The sequence below is a fragment of the Ornithorhynchus anatinus genome, chromosome 12, assembly GCF_004115215.2.
Source record: "Ornithorhynchus anatinus isolate Pmale09 chromosome 12, mOrnAna1.pri.v4, whole genome shotgun sequence".
Classification (NCBI taxonomy): Eukaryota; Metazoa; Chordata; class Mammalia; order Monotremata; family Ornithorhynchidae; genus Ornithorhynchus; species Ornithorhynchus anatinus.
This window is the reverse complement of record NC_041739.1, coordinates 14,803,384-14,817,545: the sequence shown is the minus strand read 5'-3', so window position 1 is coordinate 14,817,545 and position 14,162 is coordinate 14,803,384. Positions and strand designations below refer to the sequence as shown.

The following is a 14,162-nucleotide window of genomic DNA, read 5'->3' as shown; positions in this document are numbered from 1 at the left end:
AATATATGGAAGGGATAATCAATCACACCTAATAGGTCTTCACATTCATTCTGGCACAAGCAGAGACAAATCAGTAGGTAGCATCATTTTCAACCCCAAAGGGTTTCAGAATACGACAAAACACACACACACACACACATATATATATATATTGAAACTGGTAATAAAATTTGAGAATATATTTTATTTTATTTGAGAATATATTTTATTTTATTACCAGTTTCATTAAACTAAGGCTTTGTAATCCTTGCCATGAATTTTTTTTTTAAAGCCAGAATTCTCCTCAGCCCCACATTTCTTTCCTACCTATTCCTTCTCTGGTCCTATAAATAACCTTACAGTTAGGGCAAAGGTCTAGAGATTTCAGTAGAGAAATTGGAACCAGAGATTTAGTTCAACCCTAACATACCTTCTGAGTTGCTTCCTTTAAGTCACTTATCTTCTCATTGTCTTGGACTTAATTTTGGCACAGTAAGAATTCTGGAATGTTGCCTTAAACTTCTCCTATGAAGGAGGCTTAAAAGCATAAACACGGTCATCACCATTGGTGGAGGTAATTATGTAAACATTTAGTAATGAAGCTTAGCATTAGTGACTGCTAAGAATCAGATTTCACAGTAAATGAGCATTTTGCTGTTAAAAAGCAGTTTACTCAACTTCACTCCCAATATGATCAGACTCATTAACAGTGAAGACAATAACAACAACAATGAAGCTGATTCTCTGTACAATTTCTGAAGTCATTATCCTATAATCTGATAAGGAAAGGGGATATGAGTTGAATTAAAAGGCACAGCATTCAGAACATGTGTGGCCTGTTTAAAAAGGCACCTTCCCCATTCCAAATGCACTGTCAGTTTAGATTCATATTTCTATAATATCTGAAAAATTACTAGGACAGCAGTTCTCAGGCTATTACAATGTAATTTCTGGAAACTGTCCCGACAAAAGTGAATGGCAGGTAGTCCTCTGGTTTGGAGTGACCTAGCTGTCAATTCTTGAAAGCATAACAATGCCTCAAGCAAAAACCTGATAAGCTATTTCAAAAAGGCAAACCCTGTAGTATGGCAGGTTGCATTATTTTATTAATTTGCTTTCATTCTTTAAGAAATTATTTATTTTCTTTTCTTCTTTTTTTTTCATAAAGAATCCTCAAAAAGAGACCCCTCTGTTGTGTAATTGATGTGGGGAGAAGGTTATTAGAATTCATGATAGGTAACCTTCAGAACTCAGAAGGAAATTTCAGTTATTCAGGGAAATGACAGCAACCCCCATATCTTGGAATTTTCAGGTGCATCGTCTCTGGATTAGACTGACAATCACTGTTATGATTATCATCAATGATGTTTATTGAACACTTACTATGTGCAGAGTAATATACTAAGTACTTGGGAGAGTAATAATAATGATAATAACAATAATAATAGTTTATAGTTATAAATAGTTATAATGGTTTTTGTTACATGCTTACTATGTGCCCCACGCTCTTCTAAGCACTGGGGCAGATCCAAGATAATCAGGTTGGACCCACTCCCTGTCCTTCAGGTAGGAAGGTGTAGGATTTAATCCCCTTTTACAGTTGAGGAATCTGAGGCACAGAGAATTTAATAATACTAATAATTACCATTACTATTATTATTATGGTATTTGTTAAGCTCTTCCTATGTGCCAAGTGCTGGGATAGATACAGGGAAATCAGGTTGTTTCACGTGGGGGTCACAGTCTTAATCCCCACTTTACAGATGAGGTAACTGAGGCACGAAGTTAAGTGACTTGCCCAAAGTCACACATGTGACTTGTCACATGTCACACAAGCTGACGTGGCAGAGCGGGGCTTAGAACCCACGACCTCTGACTCCCAAGCCCGTGCTCTTTTCATCAAACCAAGCTGCTTGCCCAAGTTTATATCTGAGACAAGTGACAGGAGTAGGAATTAGAACCCAGGCCCTCTGATTCCCAGGCCCTGGCTCTTTCCATTAGGTCAAGCTGCTTCTCGATACTATACCACAATGCTATACGACACAATAGAATCGGCAGACATGTTCCCTGCCCACAATGGAGTTATAGTCTAGAGGGGGAGGCAGACATTAGTATGAAAAAAGTATTTATAATATGCTTGTTAATAATAATAATGATAATGATGGCATTTAAGCGCTTACTCTGTGCCTGGCATGATTACCAACTCTGCTATATTGTACTCTCCCAAGTGCCTAGTACAGTGGTCTGCATACAAGAGGTGCTCAATAGATATGATTGATTGACTCATCTCTCATTCAACTTCCATATTCAGTCAGTCACCAGATCCTTCATGTCAAAGCATTGACCGAATCCACCCTTTCCTTTCCAACATTTCCACTACCATGCGGATCCAAGTGCATATCATATCCCACCTTGATTTCTGCATCAGCCTCCTGGCCAATCTCCCTACCACTCTGTCCATACTTAACTCTACTGCCTGGATCATTTTTTTCTGATAAACAACTAAGTCCTCACATCTCCATTCTTCAGAAACCCCCAGTGGTTACCCATCCCTCTCCACCTCGAACAGAAACTCTTCAATATCAACTTTAAAGCATACAATCAACTCTCCCTCTCTTACCTAGCCTAACTCATCTCCTACCACAACCAAATACATCCACTTTGCTCTTCTAGTGTCAACCTTCTTATTACAGCTTGATCTCAACTCCCTTGCTTCCGACCCCTTGCCCAGGTCTCTCTGGACTGGAACTTCCTCCTCTACCTAGCCATCAGACTGCCACTCTCCCCATCTTCAAACCCCTACTGAAATCACATCTCTTCCAAGAGGACATCTCTGATTAAACCCTCATTTCCCCCATCTTCCCCTTCCTCCACATCACCTCTGTTTTCGGCTTTGAACAGCTTAACCACTTTGATACTCACCCCACCTCAATTCCAAAGTATGTAGTACATATCCTCATGATCTGCCATTTCCTTTCTTTGTCATTCATTTTAATTACTGGCCCCGCCTATGAAATTTAAGCTCCCGATGAAGGAGGGAGCGTATCTATCAACTCAAGCATTGTACATGCTCAATCGATCTACCGATTGTATTTATAAGCTCACTGTGGGCAGGGAATGCTTCTGCTTATTGTTATATTGTATTCTCCCAAGCGTTTAGTATGGTGCTCTGCACACTGTAAGCACTCAATAAATATGACTGAATGAATGAATTTATGGAGTGCTTACTGTGTGCAGAGCACTGTACTAAGAGCTTAGGAGGGTATAAAAATATAATAGATGAGTTTACAGTTTAGAAGGGGAGACAAACATCAATATAAATAGATTATGAATATGCACAAAAGTGCTGTGAGGCTTGGGCCAAGAGGTGACTAAAGGGAGCAAGTCAGGGCAGCGCAGAAGGGAGTGGGAAAAGAGGAAATGAGGGCTTAGTTAGGGAAGGCCTCTTGGAGGAGATCTGCCCTCATTAAGGCTTTGGAGGTAGGGAGAATAATTGTGCTCAGCAAATATCGATTGATTGGTTGAAACTCCTTACCATAGGCTTTAAAACATTCAAGCTCCTCACCCCTTCCTACCTCACCACTCTCCTACTACAACCCAGCCCGCACACTTCACTCCTCTAATTCAATCTACTCAATTTTATGTATCTTTTTGCTGACTCGCCCATGTCCTGTCTCTGGCCTGGATTGCCCTCCCTTTTCATGTCCCACAGACAATTACTTTTCCCAAGTTTAGGATGTAGGATGAGGAAAAATAAGTAAAGGTAATCAAATCAAAGTCACATAATTGTTTAGGCTACCTGACAGTTATAACTACAACCATGCCTGAGTTTTTACAATCATAAAAATATTGGCACAAATATTTTGGAAGGTTTGAGATATAAAATTAAAGTTGTAGAGCTTGGGAAGTTAGCTTTAGAAGAAGTGGTTTTCATGACAGGAACAAGCAAGTATTGTCCCCATAAGCTCAGGGCGAATGTAAATCAAGCTGTAGCCTAAAGGGAATTTAATATAGTTTATTGCTAACACTCCTGTCTCTGAGGAGCTTTCTTGGAAAACCTATGCTTGAGATTATGTATTTGCTGCAGCCAGAAGCTGGCAATGTTGAAGTTGCTTCCTTCTGCCTAGTGAGTTGGGAAGCTAGATGGTGGTGAGGTTGGCATGCTAATTTGTGAAAAGAAAAGAGAAATTTCCAATGTGGAGATAAATTTCAAAAACTATTTTTCAAGGCTGTCTTACATCATAGAAATATGACTTCTTTTTAAAGCTTAAAGGCTGCTTACTCTTCTAAGCTCAGAAATCAGTAGATCGTTAAGCAAACTTCCTTTGATTTATAATATGGAGATCTGCTAATTGGAAACAGAATTGAAATTTTAATAATGAAAGATAGGCTAAAAAGCTCATAATTAATTTAACCTGAAAATCAAGGGGTTTTTGCCAGTTTGTCAACAAATCAGTATTAGCAATTAGATTTACATTATGTTCCTATTAAATCCACCTGCTCTCTCTTCCATTAGCTTTCATTTATTCATTTATAGTCAGACATAAAAAACTTCATGTGGTACAATATGCACTTAATACATATTGGATCTTTGGTAGTTCAGAATTCATATTCCCCTCCCTAGACAGTAAGCTCATTGTGGACATGGAATGTGTCTACCAACTCTGTTAAACTGTGCTCCCCCAAACACTTAGTACACAGCTCTTCATACAGTAAACAATAAATGTGACACTGTTCGATTGATAGGGATTGAGATTTTTATTACTAAAATCAAATAAAAGTTTGCTAATAGTACATCAAATATTGGTGATTCTGATGCTGTACGATTGTGGAATCACCTGTGCTTAAAAATAGCTTTGTGCGGCAGGCTAATGGACCGTCTCTTCTCCATTCCATTTTCAACAATACTTTAAAGGAATGGATGCTGCAGTCACAAACAAATAATATTTGTCTATTCAATTTTAAGAACATATTGGTTTCACTAACTAGTTAACTCTCACAGTGCAGCAAGAGATGTAAGAGAGGTGGGTGGATTGGTTCCTAATTCCATCTATTGTACATCTTAAATCACTTCATTATTTATTTTTAAGAGGTTGAATCCTAGTGGGGCTAAGGAAATCTCCACGAACAGTTTTCTTCCAGCATACCACATGAATATATTTTATCAGTGCTCTTCTGAGAATTCAGTATGAAAAGAATGGCAAAAGCATTTTAAATCATGGGTCCTTATCTTGGGAATTTTATTTACATCTTTTACAAACCAGAGATAGAGGCTTATGTAGAAGTCAGTTGTTGCATTTAACCCATATTCTTGTTAAGCATTAAGATTCAATACGTTATACTCAAAACAAATCCAATTTGACAGAGGAGTTTTAAATGTGCTAAAGAATAGCCAAAGATCAGCAAACTTTATTCCACCATGGGTATGACAGAGGTTCTCAGTTAAGAAGTGGAAACTGACTTGTTCACTAACCATATGACTTTTCTATACACCTTGAATCCATTTGATGTTTTTTTTCCCCTTTACTCAGATGCTATTCTGATCTCATTCCTGTTACACCTGATGCTCTCACAGAATATGCTTCGTCACAAAACTGCTGCTTACTCCCTGTTTTTTCTGCTACAACCACGTGGAGGATTATACATTACATCAGCTCAAAAATTGTATAACACAAGATGTACCTTCCAGCTATACTGGGTGAGAAAACACAGTATTAATAAATGATCTGGTCCACCAGCAATGTAGATTCTAAGTGATCCCTGAAGAACGGTGCCCTACAAAAACATGCCAATTTTGATGACGATAGAGGCCTCAAAGTGACTTGGAGAGGAGTTTTATTCAATAGTTACTTGTTAAACACCATCCTACTCCTACTGGGGAACTGTTTTGTGATTTGAAAATCAGATGGAAGCATGGTTCTGAATTGCCTTTTAAATATTTCTTCCAACTAGGCAGGATGGATTAATTCCCTGGAAGTATGGGGAAATGTCCTCTCCGTTAATCAGTTCTCTTAAATTCCCAGATGTCAATAATTTTCTTAATACAATCAGGGTCTCTCAGTAAATACAGTGCTCAGCACTCAGTAAATACTATTGATTGGTTTATTGTCTCCAGATAATCTTCCCACCTGCTGGGTGTGGGCAGGGATTGTCTCTATTTGTTGCTGAATTGTACTTCCCAAGCACTTAATACAGTGCTCTGTACACAGTAAGTGCTCAGTAAATACAATCAATTTGAACTGAATTGAATTTGATCCTCTCACAACTTCTGATAGCTCTACAGGTTCCTTGCCCAGCCACATGAGTGCTTTCTGGATTACCAGATCCTATTTTCTGACTTCAGAATAGTCTCCAGCTTGTTTTCCTGGATATGTTCTGGTCCATCTCAGACTCTCATGGAAGCTAAATTTCGTTATCTTTCATGTACTTTGGATTATTGTTACTTGCTATTGTTATATACTTAGAGCTGGGATGAGTAGACAATCGCTAGGAGTATTTCAGTGCGCAACAGCACACCAAGCAGTTGAAGGAGTGGCCATTTGTCTATTACTTAAAGAGTATTTAGGAGATACAAATTTAAGGGCACAGACTATCAATAATAATAATGTTGGTATTTGTTAAGCGCTTACTATGTGCAGAGCACTGTTCTAAGCGCTGGGGTAGATACAGGGTCATCGAGTTGTCCCACGTGAGGCTCACAGTGAATCCCCATTTTACAGATGAGGTAACTGAGGCACAGAGAAGTTAAGTGCCCACAGTCACACAGCTGACAAGTGGCAGAGCCGGGATTCAAACCCATGACATCTGACTCTCAAGCCTGGGCTCTTTCCACTGAGCCACGCTGTCCACCAACCATCTGGCTTTGCCTGCCCCAGAGCATATCATCACTGCTCCATTCATAAAGAAGGCCTTGTTTAAGCAAAGGAAATTATCTCAGCCTCAGTCCCATCCTTAAAAATCAAAGAGAAAAGATTTGCTAATTCCATCCAATTGTGAAGTATTTTAATCACTCTGTCCCCATTTTCAGCATTGCTGAATGAAGCAAATCCCTTTAATGTGCTCTATTTTTCATTTTTGGTGCCATAGATGATGGATAGATATTTTCATGTCTTGAAAATATTTCTTAAATAAGTTCTAATTTTCCTTACAATGAGTGTGAAAAAGGCTTCAAGATTTGTTGTTGGACCATTTTGAGATTATATAAATGATAACAATGATATTTAATAATGATGATAATAAACACTAATGGAATTTGTTAAATATTTTCTATATAATGGGGGTAAATACAGAATAATATGGACAGTAGCTGTCTCACATGGGGCTAATAGTCAAAGTAAAGGGACCTGTCCAGCATCACACAGTAGGAGCTGGAATTAGAATCTGGATTGACAATACTGTATTCTTTCCATAAATCAATCCATCAGTGGCATTTATTGGGTACCTACTGTGTGCGGAGCACGGTGCTAAGCACTAGAGAGACTATAATATAATAGAGTTGGTAGACATGTTCTCTGCTCACAAGGAGCTTACAGTCTAAAAGGCCATCAGGCCACACTGATTCTTATATATTCCCCAAACTCCTCTGGCAACTGCCTTGTTGTTAAACCCAAAGTCAGACCTAAACTGCACAATTTACATGGATTAGATGAACTGCCTTTTCTTGTTATTCTTCCCCACCCAAAATCACCTGACCTTTAATCTAAAATGAGGAATAATAGCAGAAAGGTAGCTCCCTCCAGATAATTTCAGTAGACATAGGAAATACTGAATCATATCTCATTATTTTATATTTGTTTTACCATGTCCAGACTGAAATATATGGATTTATTTTCTGTTTTAAGAATAAAGAAATCGGTTAATGAATGAGTTCAAGAAACTCTTGAAAAATCTATAAAAAAGAATTCCTCAGAGACCAGCAAATTGACAACCTTAGTAAAATTTAACATTCATAAAAAGGCCTTTATTTTTCTCTGGATCCTTGAAATACAATGCTTTTTCATTCTTTTTAATATGGCACCGTGAGTAATGAGAGCATATGTTCTTAAACGAGAGAAGGCAAGAATAAAAATGACTTTCTTAGAAAGAGAGATGTATGCATTAGATGATACATCTTGGGTTAGGAGGGGGCATTAATAAATGTCCTGAGGAAACACTTCAATTATAACAGAATCCCCACGATGAACAAGGGTCATTTCTTGTGATAATTTTCTCTAGTGAAAATAGCAAATGTAATATTTACCATAGCAACTCAACCATCTAATCGCTATGTTGTTTACAGTAATACCCAATACCAACTCAAGCTTTGATAATTTTGTGGGGTCCGGCAAAAGGTGACATGAAATTATTTCAGCCACTAAACTCTACATGTCCCTGATAATCTCTAATTTTGTCATCCCCTGAATGGTACTATTACAAATCATTGTCTCGTTATCATTCTATCCATTTCATCTGTTATGCTCCTTTCTTTGGGTTTTAAAATTTGCAAATCAAGCTTCAAATACTGCTCCTGACCACTTACCATTTGTGGAAGGTGAAAACTCATAGTCAGTTTAGAATGTTATTTTACTACCTAATGAAACCCTCCTCAAAGCCATATGTGGAGAATACATTTTAGAGGATCGAAGTTGACATTTAGATGAAAAGAATTAGTATAACACATTTTAATTACTCTATCACAATCTCTTGATGCTACTTTCAAAATCTGTAATTAGCAAGAAGAGATCAAATTCAAACTGGACAAGAGCAGGCTTTTTAGTTGAGGAAGGAGAGCCTCTCAGGAGGACAATTCAGGCCATGTACTTTGAGAAGTCTAGTTTGGTCTGCATCATTAGTTTAGGCATTCTCCTCCTTCACCTGAACTCACACATGGTTGCTCAGAAAGCAGTGCAGCTTAGTTAACAGACCACGGGACAGTGAGTCAGGAGACCCGAGTTCTAGTTCTTCTATGTCCCTAGTCTTCTATGTGTGGCACTGGATAAGTCATTTAACCCTTTGGGCCTCAATTTCCTTATCTATAAAATATGAACAATCATATTTTCAATCAATCTTTCGTCCTTAGATTGTGAGCCCCATATAAGACAGAGGTTGTGCGAATATAATTACTTTGAATCTACTCCTTACTAAACATAGTAAGGGCTCAATAAATAATCACAATTATTACCCATATAAGCATAGGTTTTTCCCTTCACAATCTTGAAAACCTATTCCAATAGATCATTCAGAAGTGTTGAATATCTACTGTGTGCTGGCACTTGATTATAGAATAATAATAATAATGGTATTTAATAAGACCTTACTATACACCAAGTATTGTACTAAACACCAGGATAGATGCAAATTAATTAGATTGGTCACAGTCTCTGTCTCACCTGGAGCTCACAGTCTAAGCAGAAGGGAGAACAGACATTGAATCTCCACTTCACAGATGAGAAAACTGAGGGCCAGAGAAGTCAAGTAACTAGCCCAAGATTTGTTTGTAGCCCTAGACTGTAGACTGCTTGAAGATAGGGATTATATGTATTTTGCTAGATTTTTCCAAGCATTTATGAAGCAGAGGAGCAGCAAGGCCTAGGGGAAAGAGGACAGGCCTGGGAGTCACAGGATATGGGTTCTAATTCCAGCTATGCCAGTTTGCTTGCTGTGTGACCATGAGCAAGCCACTTGACTTCTCTGGGCCTCAGTTTTTTCAACTGCAAAGTGGGTATTCAATGTCTGTTCTCTCTCCTATTTAGACTATGTCCAACCCGATTAGCTTGTATCTAACCCAGCACTTAGAACGGTGTTTGACACATACCAATTGGTTAATTAGACCTTACTGCTTCTCTGTGGTTTAAATTCATTCAGTCATTCAATCGCATTTATTGAGCACTTACTATGTGCAGAGCTCTGTATTTAATTCTTGGAATGTACAATTCAGCAATAGATAGAGACAATATGCCCAACAGCAGGCTCAGTCTAAATATGCTTTGGAAAGTCAAGTAAAATATGTATAATCCCTATCTCCAAACAGTCTTCAATCTAGTGGTGTAAACAGATGCCAAAATAATTTTCAGACTAGATAAAGAAGAAATTAGTGGTTAAATAATAGGTTATTTAATATTTGTGCATCAGTGTTTTGAAGTTAGAGTAGTCCTTAGATGGTGCATTCTCACTTGAGTAGAATATGGGATGTGTTGGATTCTTAGATGAGAGGGAGTTTCGGGCAAGGAATAGGCCAGGCACAAGTGGTCGGCAGCAGAAGTGATGTGAAAAACTGTAAACCCAGTGTGGGCAGGGATTGTCTCTCTTTATTGTTGAACTGTACTTTCTAAGCTCTTAGTACAGTGCTCTGCACACAGTAAGTGCTCAGTAAATATGATTGAATGAATAAATGAATTAAGGTACAGTTTAGGTTGAGAGGAACAATACTGTGACCTGGAATGTAGGTGATAGAAGGTAGGGGATTTTTAAAGAGAGAAGAGAGCTGATTCAATGCCTTAGAGCCAATATTGAGAAGATTCTTGTTAAGAGAATGGATAACCATTGGCAGTTTTTGAGGAGTTGGGAAATGCAGGCAGAACAACATTTTAGAAAAATAATCCAGGTAGCATGACTTATAGACTAATGAAAGGACTGATGCAAAGTCAAACCAAGGTATGAGAAAAAGACACCATGGGAGCCATTTGGATGAAGAGGAAGGGATAGATACAAAAATTGTTTTGGAGGGAAAAAAAGAGAGCATTTGGTGATAGATTAAATATTGGATTTGAAATAAAGGAAGGCATGAGGGATAAAACCAAGGTCGTGGCCTTTGGAGATAGGGAGGTTGGTTGTGATGGAACATAGAAGAGTTAGGTGGAGGATCATATTGTGAGGAGAGATGAGGAGACGGTTTTGGATATATTTAGGTTAGGTGCTGGAAGGACACCCGTATAGAGAGGGATGGCAGGCGGAAATGCAGATGTGAAGAATAGAAGGAAGGTTGGAATTAGCAAGTCAGACCAACGAACTAATAATATGTATTGACCATCTACTGTGCACAGAGGACTGTATTATGTGCTTGAGACAACAGAGTAGTATTATAAATTATGATCTCTGCCTTCAAGAAGCTTTCAATTTAGCAGGAGAAACAGAAAGACCTATCTACAATACAGATAGGCGGAAGTACTAAAATACATAAAATATTTACATAAGGACTATGAGGAGTTGTGACTATTCATTGCTTAAGTACAGTGCTCTGCACACAGTAAGTGCTCAATAATTATGATTGAATGAATCAGTGAATGAATGATGCAAGAGCACTACTGATGTGAGAGTTAGAGGATTTGAGTGGGGAATTTAGGAATTAATTAGGGCAGGTTTCCTGGAGGATTTGAGGGTCACAGAACTAGAGGTGCAGTTGAAGCCCTGGGAGCAGATATGCTCCCAGAGGAATTAGTTCAACAGTTTCAGTTTACAAATCGTCTATGGGTTCGTTAACAGAAACAAATGAATATTCCCAATAATTAGATACTGAACTACATTATTTCCAAAAGATATAATCCCACTACAGCTAGTTTGCAGCTCGTCACCCATATATGCAATTTTCAATGGCAAAAAAGAAAAAAATAATATCTGAGCCAACCCTGCCTTTACATAGAAAAAAAAGGTTTTATTTTCTTTCTGAACTTTGTTACTCACCTTGAAACAGAAAGCTCTGTTTTATGGTTTAAAAATATGCAAATTTCACAATAAAGAATCTATTGAAGACACAAATTTTGAAAGAGGCATCCCCAAATGGGTAATAAACTTAATCACTGGAACTCTAGTGAGTAAATCACTACTAAACGGTTTTGTATATGAGCAAACAGAGCCAAAATGTAATCAGTACCTTGTGCCGCAATCTTACTAGCGGTTGATAGGATTTAAATCCATATCCTTCCTTGGTTGGCCTCCCTTCAGCTCCCAGAAAAATGCAGCCGACAAACAAAACAGCTGACCAGCACTTAAACATCCTTATAGGTGATCTCCTGCCAAAATTGAAATTGAAAGGATAAATAGTCAGTAAAGAAAGTTAGTGTGTTCATTATTTAAAACAAAGCCCCCAACAGTGCAGCTCAAATCTGGGAATCAGTTCCTGAAGACAGACCAGCATGGCATACTGCTATCAAAAAAGAAGTGGCTGTCTTTGAATAAAAAGCTTTATAAGAAATGAGACAGGGAGGAAAAAGGGAAAACAACAGCAGACACTGCAAATGTTAAGCAAGACACCACAACAAGAGATGGACTTTTTGGGTGCAGAGTGTGGCTGGAACTGAAGGTCCCACATTGCTCTTTTCACACATGAACTCAGTAAATTTTGCCATCAATGGAGTGTTCTTCAAATACAAAGGACAACTATTTTATAGTATGTTGTGCCTTATATCATGAGAAAAGCAATCTGAATAAAATTGGATTCATAAGAAATCTCTGTGGGTGCTATTAAATTCACATGTTAGCAAAAATAGGCTGTACCAGCAACCTAGAGACATTAAAATCTATATACCTCAAATACCACGATCAGGCTAAAGAAATAAGAGAATGCTCAATCACCTCTTAAAATCATGCCACGACTTGAAAAAAGGGAAACAGACATGATAACACATATGAATAATTTAGAATCTCCAAAAACTTAACTAAAAATAGAAGAGACAGACAATGGTGATAAATGATTATGATTCATGAAGATGTGCTCCTAAGATCAGAAACCAAGCTTCAAGTGTGTATATCCGCTATTACCTTCTTTTTGCTTCTACACATAGATTCTTACTTGTTTCCATACTGTATGTATGGAAAATTACGTTCATTTAAGTTTGTTATGGGCAGGGAAAGTGTCTGCTAATTTTGTTGTATTCTCTCAAGCACTTAGTACAGTGCTCTGCACAAAGTAAGTGCTCAAAAAATCTGATTGATTGGTTGATTTGTCTCCTCCACTATAGGGTAAGCTTCTTGAGAGCAGAATCCATATTTTTTAACTTGGTTGCAGGTTCTTATCACAATGTTTTCCATACGTGGTAGATACTCAACAAATACTGATAATGGTTATGATAAAAAAGAGTGCCAGGAGAGTGTCTTTAAACACTTTTTCCTAGCCCCAAACATGATTTAGAGAGTTTATTTGGCTATGTATCCTATTTCACAGAATTTTTACGACCTATATGAGCTCATATAAAGTTTCAGTGGCGGAAACAGTTTTTTTTTCCTCATACAGAAAAGGGAAAAGAAAATAAGAAAAGGAACTGTTATCACATTGGAAAGCAACATTGCCTAGTGAATAGAGCATGGGCCTAACCCTGAATCTGCCACTTGTCTGCTGTGTGACCTTGGACAAGGCACTTCACTTCTCTGGACCTCAGTTCCCTCATCTGGAAAATGGGGATTCAGAGTGTGAGTCCTAGGTGGGACAGGGATTGTGTCCAACTCGATTATCTCATATCTCCTCCAGCACTTAGAACAGTGCCTGGCACATACTAGGCCCTTGACGAATACTGTATTTATGATTATTATTATTATACAAACAACTATTTTCCTTTTTTTAGTGACATATATCATCATGCATCGTAGACCCAGAGCCGTGGAATAAATTTTCTGGTAACACATGAACTAGGTACATCTTATAGGAGCCATTCAATCCCCTACCTTTGATGACATGATTAGTTTATTCTAGTTATAATATTAAGAAATATCATTATTTGAATCATCAATGTGTTAGAATGAAAGATACAGCTGGACTACTTAATAAGGGTCTTCTACATTGCCAGGTATAGAATTTTTGAATCATATTTCACTGACACTAACAACCACTTTAACAATCATGCCAAACTCATTTGTGTGCCTCTATCCTATGAATGCTACATTAAAAAAAAATCTAATGACTGATAATGATTTGTAGAATAATCAGCTACATACTACTGTCATAGTATTAAATATCTTGCACTAACCCAGAGCTTTATCTTGGCACCTTAGAAATGGAATTGTGAGGAGCAGCATGGCCTAGTGGATAAGCACCGGCCTGGGAGTCAGAGGACCCGCATTCTAATCCCGGTTCCACCACTTGTCTGCCGTGTGACCTTGAGCAAGTCACTTCACTTCTCAGTGCTTCAGTTCCTCATCTGTAAAATGGGGATGAAGAATGTGAGCCCTATGTGGGACATGGACTATGTCCAACCTGATTAGAGTGTATCTAC

At 38.0% G+C, this 14,162-nt stretch overlaps 1 protein-coding gene across 2 annotated transcripts in view; it reads right to left on the bottom strand.

Annotated features, from left to right (window-relative positions):
• FSTL5 (follistatin like 5) overlaps positions 1-14,162 on the bottom strand; it is a 520,766-nt gene that overhangs the window by 469,644 nt on the left and 36,960 nt on the right. For both annotated transcript variants that reach the window (XM_029077167.2, XM_029077169.2), the window contains exon 2: positions 11,828-11,966. In XM_029077167.2, coding sequence (XP_028933000.1) covers positions 11,828-11,950 — 123 coding nt within the window. In that variant the 5' untranslated portion in view covers positions 11,951-11,966. The remainder of the gene's footprint in view (positions 1-11,827; positions 11,967-14,162) is intronic.